At 42.6% G+C, this 16,294-nt stretch overlaps 1 protein-coding gene across 3 annotated transcripts in view; it reads left to right on the top strand.

Moving 5' to 3' along the window:
- The window catches only part of nfic (nuclear factor I/C), a 436,701-nt gene that overhangs the window by 276,560 nt on the left and 143,847 nt on the right, over nt 1–16,294 (top strand). For all 3 annotated transcript variants that reach the window (XM_080213184.1, XM_080213182.1, XM_080213185.1), the window contains exon 6: nt 3,006–3,130. In XM_080213184.1, the coding sequence (XP_080069310.1) occupies nt 3,006–3,130 (125 nt within the window). The remainder of the gene's footprint in view (nt 1–3,005; nt 3,131–16,294) is intronic.

The raw sequence follows: 16,294 nt of genomic DNA, 5'->3' as shown, positions 1-16,294 counted from the left end.
TTTTTCACTCTGGTTATCGTTGGGCAGTTTTGGTGATGGGAGCAGAAAATTTTCATAACACAATTGTCCCCTCCCCTGCCAGTGATGTAGCTTTCAATGTCAGAACATCACTTTCATACATCAGCTATAATCATCAAGCTTCTACGCGTCAATCATCCCCCATCCCCTCTCCATGCACATTGGCGTGAGGTCAGACCAATGTGAAAGCTGACTGGCCACCTAAGGCACGTACCTGGAAAGTAGACCTTCCAGAGGAGCTCAGGTGATTTATATTGCTTAAGGTGGCGAGAGTCATACCCAGGCACTAACCTCTGGCACTTCCTGGGCAGTGATGTTGGGGGAGTTGCATGTGGTTGTCCCTAGTGAATTATTGTGCATCGGAATAGCCCATAAAAATGGTTGGGAAGAATGTTGGGAAGAACCCTGCTGCCTGCCCATCTCTGCCCCAATTAAGCCTGGGGAAGGAAGGCTTGTGGATAACCTTTCTCTCCCCCTGCCAATTGAAGCTGTTAAGTGGGCAATTAATGCCTACTTCAGGGTCTCATCCTGCCATCGCTGGTGTTGGTGTAGTAAAGCCCCGCCATTCATGGGCGTTATCGTTCCACAAAACCTTGCAAAAGGCAACATTGTGAGCGTTGAACACACTTTTCGATGGGATCCAATTAGATCCAGCAATGTAAAACCAGCAGTCACTACACAGCAAATTGTGGTACAGTACCTATATACGACAGATGGGGGGAGCCTCTGACCAATACAAGCCATGTATTGAAAATTTTAAAATGAGACAATCCTCATTTAAGAAAAGAAAAAATTGCCTCAAAACTGGCAGATAAAATCACTCAATATTTCAAATCGAACAGAGCCACTATTACAGCTCTGGACTGAGGGATTTGGATATTTTCAAGATAATTGAAACTTTGACACCATCTTCCCATTAATGCATATTGAACTTTCTGCTTCATCATGGCTGCTGTTTCCTCAGAGAAAGAGGAGAGAGGGAAATAAAATGTGGGTAAGCAAATATTGTTCATGCAATGGTCAGTGCAGTGTACAAAGTACAAAGCATAGGAAAGTGAAGATGCAAAATAGGAAGTCTTGAAAAGCAGGAAATTAGTGACAGGTAAGGGTATTTACCATACAGGAAGACTGAAGAACAAACCCTGTTAGGGTTTACTTGTGAGCTTCTGGGGGGAATCCCTTGTTCAAAGGTATTTAATGCTTGATTGAGGGGCCTGGCATCAGGATGCAGAGCTCCTCTGAGGAGACACAGCCCTGCCATTGCTGCTGAACCTCACATTCTATCCATGTGACTTCCACCCCACCTTCACTCATCTATGGCCTGGGTCCCTCGCTAACACCAGACCTCTGGTGGGCATCTTACTGACCACAGTCATCACTTCTATTGATGCCACTGAGCAGTGAGCAGCTGCTGGTATCGTAATAGCTGACAGCTCTTGGAGGCTGGAGATGGGAGAACTGCCCATGAGACCTTAATCTCAGGGAAGGCCCACTGATGTCCAGTTAAGTGGTTGGTTGGCACTTAATTTGGTGAGTTTTCCCAAAGGGAGGTGATGCATGGCTTTCATGAACGGGCAACACCTCCAACACTTCTATTAAATATCACTCAATGGTTTACTCCCGTTCCTATGTTAAAATTTATTTTTTTCACTGTAGAAGTTAAATCTCCAGCATCACAAAGTTAGTGTTGTATTACCTTTATTAACTACGTGGGAGAGAATACAATTATGTCATATGATCGTTGATTGTAAATCAACTGAAAGTAAGGTAGTTCATAGCCACTTGCATGTCAAGCTGCTACAAGCTGGATCACAGAACATACTTGAAATAATGCTTGCTAAATAGGTAAGATTGGATGAATGGATTGCTTTACACACTGAAAGAGATCTTGTATTATTACAATGCAATGCATCAACATATCTCCCGTGGCATTGCCTTTGCTAAAGCAAAGGATATGCTTCTTTGCAATGCAATGAATTGTTGGACTATTCAAGGTATGTCTTTTTGGTACTAGGAAGAGTTGTGTAACCTAAAAACAGAAGATATAGGAGCAGGAGTGGAACATTTGACCTCTTGAGCAGGTTTTGCCATGATCATCTGCCTTGACCTAGCTTTCCCATCTGTTCCCCCTATCGCTTGATGCCCTTCAAGATCAAAAATCTATCTATCCCAGCCTGAGTATATTCAATGATGGCACATCCACGATGCTCTGGGATTGGATACTACAAAGATTCACAACCCTCTGAGTGAAGAAATTCATCCATCTCTGTCCTAAACGATCAACATTTTATCTAGGGGCCATGCAGCACTCATCTCATGAAATGGAACCCTCATTCTAATACCACTGCTTGAGCTATGTGTTCACTTTCCTATTTTGCTTATCCCTGCACCAGTTTGCATATGGCTCAGGAAATAATTCAGTTATCTTGAGATCTAGTTCCTCTCTTCTGGTGTTCGCCAAACATGAGCTCTTTATTTACCTTCCCTGGAAGACTCCGCTGTGTCAGTTTTTAAATGGATCACAATGACTGGATCTTCCCCCTCTTCCTCCAGGAGCCTTTCAAACTAGTTTGAGATGTCCTTCATCTTGACACCCAGAGAGGAACAAACCATGTTGGGCTCTTAATCCTGCTTTCACAGAAGATGTTATCAGAAACCTTAATTATTTCTTGCAACTATAACGTTATGCATTTCCTCCTCCTTTGAAAGCAACTATTTTATGTAAGACAGAAAATTTTGCCTGGTAGCAAAACTGATGGCAGAAGTGTGTCTGATGCAACTCGAATCATTTATACTAGAGAGAGCCCAATAACTTGGTAAGAACTGTTCCTGCATCATAATGAAATGAAACATTGAAACTTAGCACACTTTATAACATCTATTATGCTAACCATGCATTGGGGTTAAAAAAAAAAGCCCAATGTAAGAAATGCTTTGTGAATTTATTTGTTTTCTATGTGGTGAACAGAGTCTTTCTTTTACGACAGGAGTAAAAGACACAAATCTGGTTCAATGGAAGATGATATAGACACTAGTCCAGGTGGGGAGTTTTACCCTTCACCCAGCTCACCTGCAAGCAGCAGTCGGAACTGGCAGGAGGAAATGGAAGGAGGTGAGTACAAAATCTGATTCTCTCAAGGTTCCTCCTCTGGAAAGACAGTGATGTTCAGCAGGAAGTTAATAATATGTTGTCCTTTGAAACCATTCAGAACGTCCTATTGTTAGAGACAACTGTAGTTGCTTTGCACCAATAGCAGAATATAAATCGAACATGTACAGACGCTTTTCCTTGGTAATTTTTTTAATTGGAGACCTGTATTAATAGATGATGGCATGGATTGGTATAGAACGTAGAATCATTCATTTGGGACTTTTGAATAAACATTTTTAAAAATTGCCCTTTTTCTCACTTTGCAAGTTACTTTTTCTGTCCCTCTGTGCTGTGCATTGTTCCTTGTCCAAAAGGTTGCTGTAAATGCTGCTCTCCAGTTAAGCTCAATAAGGCAAGTAAGGGTTCACCTCAGTTCCATTCCTTAATAGATACACTTTAGGGGAAATTTTCTGTTTTGGGGGTCCTCCAATCTCCTGCTGTAACTTTGCTGTACGTTCAGTGGAAACCTCCATGGATACACTCTAACCAGCCATTATTTCCTGTTCATCTGGAACTGATGTTACAGCACAGGGATTGGGAGAACTTCTGTAGAAGTTCTTTTGTCTCTGTCTCTGGTAAGCGCTTCATCCATTGGTCCACCCAGAGCAGAAGCTCACAAGGAGGAATGGTGTGAGGCAGAGGAAATTGAAGGAGGGAGTTAGGAAAAGCACGTGAGAGTGAAGAATGAAGAGAAGGATGTTCAGTCATCCTAGTCTCTGCATCATCCAGATCCTGAAACAGTACTCAATCTTTCTCATGCCTACAATTTATATACTTCTATTATTAGTACTGCGACTATCATCATCATGACACAACAATTGACCTTATCCATTTAATATGGAAAACACCCCAAGATTTTTTACAGAGCTACAAAGGTAAAAGCAAAATGTTGAGGTGTGACCATAAACTTGATCAATGAATGGATTTTAAAGAGGAGAGGCCCGAGGATTTAGTGAAGGAATTCCAGAGTGGGGAGACCATAGCAGCTGTTGCCATTGTATGTAGTGGTGTGGTGAAGGAAGGTGAAATGGCCAAGCAAGAGCTTATGGGGTTCAGGAACAGGTTAACAATGGAGTGTGGAGTGAAGCCCGGAGAAGTTTAAACATTAGTGAGGACAGAAACTTGAATGAATTAAGGCAAAGTTGGAGGAGTGAGATTTGGCATAGGATAGGGCAGCATGGTGGCACCGTAATTAGCACTGCTGCCTCACAACACCAGGGACCTGGGTTCAATTCCCAGCCTCGGGTCACTGTCTGTGTAGAGTTTGCACGTTTTCCGTGTGTCTGTGTGGATTTCTCCGGGTGCCCCAGTTTCCTCCCACAGTCCAGAGATGTGCGGGTTAGGTGGATTGGCCATGTTAAATCACCCTTTAGTGTTAGGGGGATTAGGAGGGTAAATATATGGGGTTATGGGGATAGGGCCTGAGTGGGATTGTGGTGGTGCAGACTCGATGGACTGAGTGGACTCTTTTTGCACTGTAGTTTCTATGATTCTATGAAAGGAATGGTAGCAAATTAGATAAGGTGAAGTTTATACAAGTGAAAAACTAGCAATGGGATAGTTGGAATGGCTGAGTCTGAAGTTTAAAGTTTTAAAGTTTATTTACTAGTGTCAGAAGTAGGCTTACATTGACACTGCAATGAAGTTACTGTGAAAATCCCCTAGTCACCGCTCTCTGATGTCTGTTCGAGTAAATGAGGGAGAATTTAGCGTGGCCAGTCCACCTAACCAGCACGTCTTTTGGATTGTGGGAGGAAACTGGAGTACCCAGAGGAAACCCATGCAGACACAGGGATTGAAGCCGGGACCCTGGCGCTGTGAGATAGCAGTGCTACCATGCTTCTTCGATGGCAAAGGCTGAATGAATGTTCAGCCTGTCGAGGTTGCACCATCAACAATCCCACCCAAGCCCTCTCCCTGTCTCTGGCGCTGTGAGGCAGCAGTGCTAACCATTGTTCCATTGTGCTGCTATTGTGAAAGTTAAAGTAGGTGGCTTGTGTGATTTAATGGATATGAGGTTTGAAGCTCAGCTTCAACATTCAGCTAACCTGAGTGGAGCAGGGCTAAGACTTATTCTACTCAGGGCAGCTCAGTATCTGGGAGGGGCACTTCAACTTGTGTGCTGACCATCATTAAATATTAAAGAGACTTAATGCCAGCTTCATGCAGCTAACCAGGATGCCTAAAAATGTACAGCGTAATTGAAGCACCACACTAGTTTTTTGATACCTGTCACCCATCTCAGCTCCTGTTGTGTGTCTGACTTGTAATTATATCAAGCATCACAATCAAGAGTTTGCATTATTTGCTACATGAAGCATATCCTATGGTAAGCTATACAGACCAGACACATGCATGGTCTCCCTTCTTGGCTAATAATGGGCAGTGTTTTCTGAGTAGATTGTTGAATTTTATTCAGAATGCCAAAAGAAAAACCCACTGAAACAAGTTATTTATAAAATGCCAAGCGGGTGGTCCTTGAAAATGTTGAACTTCATAGTGCCTTTGCTTCGTTGACATTAGTTGATTTGCTCCAGCTGCTGTTGCAAATTCTGGTGAAAGAAGCTTCAATTTTCTTTCTGTAGATCTGTGTCTTAATTTTCTTGTTTGGTTCTCGACATAATTTCTTGATTTTCTCTGCTAGAACTAACAGTCTGAGAAATATGATGCACTAGTGTATAAACACAAAAGGGTCAGTTAAATATAGAAGTTGCTTGCCAAGAAATATTATGCTGGATGTGACTCTCTTTAAGTGCAGAAAAATTACATGGTTTGCAAATATTTGTCCTACAACATAATTATCCCATAATTAATTGCATGTAAAATCAAAAATTAAAGGAGCAAAAGATTTAATGCAGAATTATATTTCCAAATCATGCTGATGTCTACAAAAAGATCAGGCCACATTTTCTCTTGTGACATAAGAAGTCTTTGTTCAGCTTCCAATTTCAAACCAAAAGGAATGGAGCAGAGACTTGAGTCTCTACTCTTTCGTGTTTCCTAGGATTTCCAAGGTTTCCAAGATGGATGGGGTGAGGAGGGGTGGTGTAGGAAAGTTGGAAGATTTAGACTCAATTTTTTGACAAACAGAGAGGGTGGCTGAGGGTGCTGCAATTATGTTGTGCACATGGATTTCAAAAGGTGTTTCATAACATTAGATGGCATTCACTTTTGCTATGTACTGGCTGATTGGTCCCCTGTTCTGGGTTAGGGAGTGAGGAAAATCTGTCCTAATGTTTCTTGTGAATTCAAATGGATACACAGTGGTTAGCACTGCTGCCTCACAGTGCCAAGAAATGGGTTTGATTCCTGGCTTGGATCACCGTGTGGAGTTTGCATATCCTTCTCGTGCCTGCGTGGGTTTTCTCTGGGTGCTCCAGTTTTCACTCACAGTCCAAAGATGTAAGGGTTAGGTTGATTGGCCATGATAAATTGCCTTTTAGTGTCAGTGGGACTAGCAGGGTAAATATGTGGGGCTACGGGGATAGGGGCTGGGTGGGATGTGGTTGCTGCAGATTTGATGGGCCAGGTGGCCTCCTCCTGCACTGTAGGGATCCTATGATTATATGGCCATGCAATGTTTGGATGAAAACAATAGTTGATTGGAAGTGAGTGGGAATATTCAGTACACAGAGATTCTATCCTCAAAAGTGTAATTGTGATTGTTTTTATGAATGTCCATTTTTGAGGCTGCCACTTCTGAAATCAGCTAGATTCAAGTGTTTATTTCTAATTGCAGACTGATTTGAAAAGAAGACTTAGATCCATATGAAAATGTTTCTGTATATTGAGACAAAATTCAGTTAATTTAAAAGAAAACACAAAACATGGAAAATGATCATCTGTTGAGAAACCATTGAGCACAAAAAGGCACTGTTCCCTGGAATTTAAATGAAGGATGAATGGCATGGTATTTATGAATTATTTCTTCAGACCTGACCCAATTTTCTCATTAACAGCACCTTGCATTTTCCAACTGGAAGGCACCTTTAACATAATTAAATATTCCAAAATACCTCACACAAGTGTCATCAGACCATAACTAATATTCAACCAAAGAAGACAATGTTAGGAAAGGTCAAAAGCTTGGTCAGTGAAGTGAGTTTTTAGGTGGCAGGAGAGGGAGGTGGAGAGGCAGAGATACTTAAATCTTCAGGCTGAGATAGCTGAACACACAGCTGCAAAATGATGGGTGATATGACTCGGAAATGCACAGGAGGCCAGATTTGGAGCAGTGCAGATTCTTGAAGGGCTGTAGGGCTGAAGGTAGTTGCAGAGGTGAAAAGAAGCATGATCATTAAGGGATTTAAAGATAGCAATGAGAACTGTAAGGTTGAGGCATATGGGGAACATATGTCTCAACCCATATGGATCAGTAAGTAATGAGTGAACAAGACTTGGTGTGGGATAGAACATGACACAGTAAGATTCATTCACCTGATGATGGGGCAACACTCCAAAAGCTAGTGGCGTGTGCTACCAAATAAACTTGTTGGACTTTAACCTGGTGTTGCGGGATTTCTTACTGTATTTACCTCAGTCCAACGCCAGCATCTGCATGTCATAGAATATGACAGCAAAGTTTTGAAGGGACTAACTTTTATGGAGTGAGAAAGGTAGGAGGCTGTCCAGAGAAAGCACTGGAATAGTAAACCTGGAGGAGACAAATGCATTCAGGTTTCCTTCGTCAAGTATACATGTATAAATGATAAGACCATTGGTACAATTTATGCTTGACACGCCCTTGAATAACTTCAAAAAACTAGCTATTAAGGAACATTCACGGGAGACTCAGATACATGAGACACTCAAAGAATTGGATATTTGGAGGAAGCTGTTTGCTGTCATGTGCACATCAAATAAAGAGGAGCCATTTTTTCAAGAATTGCAGTGTTTGTGGTTCACTCGGATCAAATGTTCCTGTAATTCAATTCTCTATGAAGTGTCACTTTGCAAAACAGCAAAACTGAGTGATTAACACTAATGTGTGCATCTGTCATCCACTGCCTGGCTTAAAGACATGCTCCAGGCATGCTCTTATAAACCAGTTTGTCAATGGTTTTTCTTTTTGTTTCTGATGCCCTGGTTACATATAACTCTGCCTCTCTTGACCCACGCAGTGATAAACATCCTAGTTCTACTTTTCACCAAGAAAATTATTCTAGTGGGTAGGGAAATACAAGACAAATGCCAAATCTCTCTGCCAACCTTGGTAGAATGAGTAACAGGCCATATTTGTATGCTCTCAGTCAACTCAATTTGACAAATAACCAGGAATAGAATTTTGAAGATGAAGAATGCTTGACGCTTGCCACCTGAGAGTTGACGTGTCAACTGTCAGAATCCCACTGCCATTTAATACTTACTTGAGCCTTAATTGGCAGTGGACAGGATTTACATCCACTCTTGGAAAGAAATTCCACCTGAGCTGTCAATTGCCTGATATCAGGCCAACACAGCCAAGCACAGCGCTGCAATGGCCAGAAGAGATATTGTGGTCCACTGCCTGAAACAAAGTCCCAGGACCTTCAAAAAAGGAAATCCCAGGGGTGGGTGGACAGGGGATGCCCGGGGGGGGGTCGGAAGTGAAGCAATCATGACTTCAGGAAGTAGATCGGAAGGTGGGTGGTCTGGAGCTCCAAAGTCCTGAAAGGGAGGGTGCCCCAAATCTGAAGAGGCCTTCAGACTGAGGCATTTCCCCCACCTTTCCACCCAAGTTGGAGAAAGGTTATTGGCTGGGATTCTCCCAAAAAAATTCTAAGTGCCAAATTTGCATAAAAACTGGAATTAGTCTAATTGTTTTCTTTTAAGCAGGATTTTCAAAATGGATCTCCCACACACTATGCATCACAGAGTGCCCTAGTGTGAATCTCGATAAAAATCAGTGGACACGGCTGGAGAGACTGGCAGCATTGGGCTGAGTGGGCTATTGTGCTCATGCTGATCTGTCAGTGCTGAGATCGGCACATGCACAGTAGCTCCGCGCTGCTGGCCTCCCAATTGCTGGCCAGCCCTGTGACCTCTGCATCAGTACCCCATTGATCCCCCAGCCCCCTGATCGCTGACCTCCTGGACATCTCCGGGCCAGCCCTGACCCTACATCCCCTGCAGCCCCAATCAGCCCCTTCCCTTCCCCTGACACCGATCCCAATGCAGAGAGGCAGTGGCCCCCCCCCACCTCCACCGATCTCCCCCCCATAGGCCCTGCCCGCCCAATAGACCCCCTTGGCATTGCCTGATGCCCAGTGGGCAGTGCCAGGATGCCCTTGGGTATTGCTACTTCGCACTTTGGGCAGTGCCAGGGAGCCAGGCTGGCAATGCCCAGGGGCCACTCCCTTCATTCCAACGGGGTCGGGCCACCAGTTTCCTGTCTGTGGGTAGTGTTGTAAACCCCACTGGAGTGAAACACTCCTAGCAGTGGGGGGAGAGGCTGGCAGGCCCAGAGACTTCAGTCCATTCAATATTAAGTTCCCACCAGCCTCAAAACCTGACTTGCGGGGAGCGTAAAATGTGTTCATCATGTGTTCCAAGTGTTCATCTTCAAAAGTCTTCAGTTAAAATTAACAACTGCAAATTACCTTTTTTTAATGATATGAATAAAAAGGAATACGATTTTTTTTAAATCGAACTTCAAATTTGAATTAGAACACTAAGGCACTGCAAAGTAGTCCTCTTTTTAAAATGATATGTCTTCCAGTGGTATTGGGTGAGGATGGTTTTAGGAGATGCAGATGTGCCTATCATGTCTGCCGCCTCTGCACTGCACCCACCCTGCCCCCCTCCCCTCACATCACATTTTTGGCTAATGTCTAGATGAAAGACAATAGCCTTTGCAGCTAAGACTTAACCGATTGCAGGAATTGCGTAAAGGTACTTCCATAAAGGAAACATCAACCATTCAATGGGATTTCACTCTGAGATTCCATGTCAAATTTACTCCTGTAACACTCTTGATATTATTCAAGTTAAAAGTGCCATTCAGCAGGGACTGGACCACCAGAAGTGTTGGTATGAATAAAAAAGAAGTACGATACCAATAATATGCTACCTCTTGAGACGTTTCCAGCAGTGAATCTCAAGAAGAGACTTGAGCACATAAACTCGGTTGACGTTCCCAATTCAGCACTGAGCATGTGCCATCTTTTAGAGGAGGCATAAAACCTAGGCCCATCTACCCATTCAGGTAGATGTAAGAGACACCATGACAGTATTGAAGAGCAGGGGAGTTGTTCTCAGTGCATTGGCCAATATTTGCTACCTCTGTCTTTCAGATAAAACATTATACCGAGGCTTAATCTGTCCTCTTGGGTGTAAAAGATACCACGGTACTATTTTAAAGAAGAGCAAATGAGTTTTTTCGCTATCCTAGCCAACATTTATCCTCCGAACAACATCACCAAACAGATGATCTAATCATTTATTTCAGTGATGTTTGTAGGAGTTTGCTTGTGCCCAAGTTAGCTGCCACATTTCTTCCATAACAGTGACCATGCTTAAAAAAGTGTATTTGGTTTTGAAAGATTTGGGATATCCTGAGGTTGAAAAGCACTACATAAATTCAAATTGTCCTTTCTTTATAATGCTGCTTTCATTTTCACGCTTACACTGTGCATAGCTTTTTGGGAGAGTGATGTTGGGGTAAGGCTGCCCTGATTTACAGTGATCTCATGTGATGTACTGGACTCCACTTTTACACAGAACTGCATAAACATCAAATCTGCAGGAAAAAAATCTTGTCCTGGTAGCTGAACTATTGATCCAGACCTCCTAGGACTTTTGATGGAGTTGGGATAAGGGACGTTGGTTTGTTTGCACAGGGAATGCAACTGATGGAAGAAGATCAGATCTACAATGAAAAAAGAGACCATTTAGCCTATTGAGCCTGCACCAACAACAATCCCATCCAGGGTCTATCCCTGTAACCCCATGTATTTACCCTGCTAATGTCCCTGACACTAAGGGACAAATGTGCATGGATATCAACCTAACCCACATATATTTGGACTGTGGGAGGAAACCAGAGCACTTGGAGGAAACCCACACAGCCTTGGGAAGAAATCAGAAAAATGCTTGTGGAGCAACCATAACTTCTGTCATTTCAATGCATTTTATATGATTGAAGTAGGGTGCTAAAATTCAGTTGCTGTTAACTATTGTTTCTTTTCAAAATTCATGGCTGGGAGAGCTGGTCTCCAATAAAATTATTCTAACTAAAAAGATCTGTTAGGGAAGCATGGGAGTCAAGTAGTAGGAAACTCGTATTGGTGTGAAATGGTACATGCTTTGTTTCGCTTGTTGTCTGCCTCTGATAGTTAGCAGGTTGTAAATAATATTTCAAAGGCAGTGAATAAAACCATTTTGAAATAACCTTTCTTTAATATTAATTCACTAAAGGGCAGAAGGCAGTGTGGACATATAGCAACAAGTACCAAGATTTTATATACTGTAGTAAATCCCTTTGACCTCAAGGCCGGGAGTAGGTTGTAACTTTAGCCCTGAAATGATTGGGCCAGCAGGTGGTCGGGATTATTGTGGGGTTTTGTTTTCCTGTCTAGACAGACCCAATTAGCCTTTCATTAACAAGTGGTTAGCTGGTTACATTCAAAGGCATTTCACTGGAAGCAGAAAGGGAAAGTGACAGCTAGTTGCTAGGCTGATTGGCTGTTTTGTGTGGTAGAATTCCATTGCCTGCAAACTACTGGCTTCTTTAGCAACTCCGCCTCCCCCCCCTCCCCCCACGTCCATTGCACAACAGTGAGATGTAAACAAAGGCACATGCCTGCAGAGACACAGAACAGCTTGAGAAACTGGGATGAAAGCAAAATGCTGCGGATGCTAGAATCTGAAACAAAACCAGAAAATGCTGGAAAAACTCAGCAGGACTGACGAGCTCTGACAATGCTCAGATGAAGGGTCATCCTGACTCCAAACATTGACTTTATTCTCTCTCCACAGATGCAGTCAGACCTGCTGTGTTTTTCCGGCATTTTTTGTTTTTGTAGACGAGAAACTGGGATTGATTTTTTATTTTTCACTCCATCCTGAAAGCTACAAAGCGAATGTTCAGAATGGACCAGGCAAACACAAATACATTCCTTGCTTGCTCCAAAAACCATATTTAAGATACGATTGAATCCAATTTGTGGTCCGAGAGAGAGAGAGACAAACAAGATCTGAGCTGACAAAATAAGACATTGCACCCCATCTTAGGTTTGATCTGACGCTTGATCTTAGCTAAAAGGCTGAGAAGCGATTCTTCTCTTTGGTGCCTAGAATGGTAAGTAGTCTCACAACACTAGGTTAAAGTCTAACAGGTTTATTTGGTAGCACGAGCTACACATTGAGTCACCTGATGAAGGAGCAGTACTCCAAAAGCTCGTGCTATCAAATAAACCTGATGGACTTTAATCCTGGTGTTGTGAGACTACTTACTGTGCCTACCCCAATCCAATGCTGGCAATTACACATCATGTATAGAATGTTAAGGGGAAATTTTTGGAAAGGTTTGAATTGTGATTGGTTTTCATAAATAAAAGAAAATGATTTTATTAGCAATAAGATCAATAACCAGAGCATGCAGGTTGAAGGTGTTTAGCAAAAAAAAGAGATGAGTCGTTTTTAGCACAGCAGGTTGTTATTGTGGTACCTTTATAGGACTGGATTGCAGACTACCAGCGTACAAACAAGAGCTTTATTAGAAAGGTGTTTACTCTACAGACTATTAGAATAGAGTGCCCATTTGCTCATGCAAACAGCCAGTGATGCAATCAATACATCACATGACCAGACTCTTAACGTGACCTTGTTCCAGCTAGGAGCAAACATGAATGGACAGCAGTTATGATCAAGAATCAATGCCCTAAAGGGTGATTGAAACATTTTCAGTAGTAAATTACCAAAGAGAATCAAATGCACATTTGAAGAAAAGGATTGCAGGACTATGGGGAAAGAACAGGAACTAATTGGACAACTAGGATGTGCAGAATATCTTCATCCTGTATCGTACGATTCTAATTCAGTCTTTCAAAATGGCATCTGATATGAAACATGTTAGACGCTTTGGGGAAACCCGAAGACAATGGACTATAACCATTCAATCCACAGAAAAGCAAGAAATATTTATTGTCTCTCTTTGCTGGAATTCTGTTTTATTGTGGTGACAGCACTGGAAGAAGCATCCAGTACTCCGACATCCATTTTGTTATTTTTGGCTTATGTCAAAAATAAACATAGGGAATAATCCATTTCCCACTTGGAGAAAAGTAAACGCGTAACCATGTGTAAAAAGTGATCATGCTCTGCTGCAGGCATGCTGCCCACTTTTTCATTGGCATGTTAGGTCATGTATCTTACGTAGGGAGACTGCAACCAGACACTTGTAATTACTCCAAACTGGTTTATTTAAACTCTGGACAATATATACAGAGTGGCTTATTGAGTAAGCTTGTGGTCGGTAAGTGAACCAGCGTCATGTGGATCTGAGGAGGGGGGGTTGTCAGGCCAACACACAGAGATGGGAGTGGCAAGGAGGCAGGCCAACGTGAAAATTAGGGAGGGGGAAGCAGGCCAGGCTGGGGATGGGGGGCTAGGCCAACGTGACGATTGGGAAGGAGAGAGCCAGGCCAGCATGGAGATGAGGAAGGGAGAGCCAGACCAGAATGGAGTTGGGGGTGTGTGTGGCGGGGGGGTGCGTGGTAGTTGTAGCCAGGTGAGTATGGAAATGGGTTTAAGTATGTATTAGTGTCACAAGTGGGCTCACATTAACAATGCAATAAAGTTACTGTGAAAACCCCCTAGTCACCACACTCTGGCACCTGTTCAGGTACACTGAGGGAAAGTTTAGCATATCTAATGCACCTAACCAGCATGTCTTTCACACTGTGGGAGGAAACCAGAGCACCCGGAGGAAACCAGAGCACCCAGAGGAAACCCATGCAGACACGGGGAGAATGTTCTCCTTGAGTGCTGCTTGGTCAGCTTACAGCACATGACTGCTATCACTGATGCATCGTAGTCTATGTACTCATTAAAAAAAGCTTCTTCCCTGCTTTCATCAGACTTTTAAATAAATCTGCCTCGCACTATGTTGACTGTCCGTATATCCTAGCTATAACTGTAACGCTGCATTCTGCACTCTCTCCTTTCTTTCTGTATGAACAGTATGTTTTGTCAGTATAGCATGGAAGAAACAATACTTTTCACTGTATATTAATACAGGAGACAATAATAAATCAAATTTAAAAAATCATTAGCATATCATTAGAATCATACAGTGCAGAAGAGGCCCTTCAGCCCATTAAGTCTGCACTGATATATGAGAAACACATGAACTCCCACCTAATCCTATCTACCAGCAATTGGCCTATGGAATGTTATGACGTGCCAAGTGCTCGTCCAGGTAGTTTTTTTGACGACCCAACAAGTAAACGAACTCAAATTAACTTAGGGACAAATTAAGAGGTGCAGCCCCCCAAAAAGGAAGGGGGGGACAGCCCGAACAGAAACCAAAGTCCAAAGATAAACTTAAAACATTAAATCAAAATGTGATTGTAAGGGTCTATCCAGTTACTTCTTAAAGGATCTGAGACAATCCTCCCCCACCACCCTTGCAGGCACTGCATTCCAGACTGCCATCACCCTCTGGGTAAAAAAAGTTTTCCCTTGTATCTCCCCTAAGTCCCTCACCTTGAACCAATGTTCCCTTGTGACTGATCCATTAGACTACACCCACTTGCTGGAAGCTAAGCCTGTCAATCAGGCTGGCATCCCAGGCAAGGGATCTGACCAGGCAAAAGTCCATGGGACATGGGGAAACCTGAATTTTCAGGTTTCCCAACAGAACTTCCTCCTGCTCCTTCACCAGCACAGCTTGCCTCTGTCAAGATCCAACTCCTTGCAATTACAGTGATGTGGTGCTCCAGTTGCAGTGTAACCAGACTACTTCAGTACCACTTGGCATACGATAAAGTAAGAAAAAGTTAATTTCCAAAAATTATTTTCAACTTATTTGTATTGACCTGTAATCAGATTTGATTTGTGCTTTGCTAGCCCCATGCCTTTGATTTAGCTCACTTACAATGCTTAGAACATTACGACATGACAGGGATATGAAAAAGAAAATGCTCTGCATACTTGATAGCTGTTATCCAGACCATGAGAAAAGGTATGTCAACAAATCTGGAATGAAGTAGATTTGTTCATAAATTATTGCTGCTGACACTGCTAGAAAGCAGTGGAAGAGACATGTCTTCGTTATTGTACTTGGCGTTGCGATCTATAACAGTAGCTCCTGTTCTTTTCTGTTTCCATGGAATCCTTCGGCTTTCCAGTTTTGCAGCCTGCAGCTAGTCATTTACAAGTTTGGTCAAATTTGGATATTTCACAAGGCCTGGGAAACCCAGCTGGCTGTATCAAAGCAGGGCGAATCAGAGGCAGAGTCAGACTCATTGAAATATTTAATTGGCCATTCTGTCCTCTAGGTGAGCCTACCCCTTGCCCTGTTTCCATCAAATGCAGAAGTGGGTTAGGTAGTGTCAGGTTTGAGATTTTTAAAGTTTTAACATCACACCAGATCCCTCCTACCCCCCAACCATACCCCTCTGGCCAACACACACATTTCTGTGTCTTAAGTTTCAGCTCTAGAAGTTCCTCCAGTTTCACAGAAAATGCAACAAGGCTTGATGCCCAGTGTTTATAAAGGGAAATCGTGAGGAACGAAAGGGATATCAGAGCTAAGTCATTGACAATTTTGGTTTAATTTGGATATTTCACAAGGCTTGGGAAACCCCGCTAGCCATAACAAAGCACGTCAAATCAGAGGTTAGGTGCATTGACCCAAAAGGGCACCGTAGTGTGGTGATTAGGGGAATTTCACAGTAACTTCATTGCAGTGTTAATGTAAGCTTGTGCCTAAAAAATAAACCTTTAGCTTTAACTCTTCAGCCTTAGAAAAGACAGGTCAGTGATCATTTTCAGGAGTCACAATGGAATCCAAATGGTTAAGACATTGGATCAGTTATGCTCATGTGCGTTTGATTTACTATCTGACCAAGTTCAGAAAAGTGATTTGAGTCAACTTCACATTTGTCTTCATTTCTCAGGATTTGATTTTCATTTAGTTGCACT

The sequence above is a fragment of the Carcharhinus amblyrhynchos genome, chromosome 26 (genome assembly GCF_965287045.1).
Source record: "Carcharhinus amblyrhynchos chromosome 26, sCarAmb.v2.hapA, whole genome shotgun sequence".
Classification (NCBI taxonomy): Eukaryota; Metazoa; Chordata; class Chondrichthyes; order Carcharhiniformes; family Carcharhinidae; genus Carcharhinus; species Carcharhinus amblyrhynchos.
This window is presented reverse-complemented; position numbering and strand designations above follow the sequence as displayed.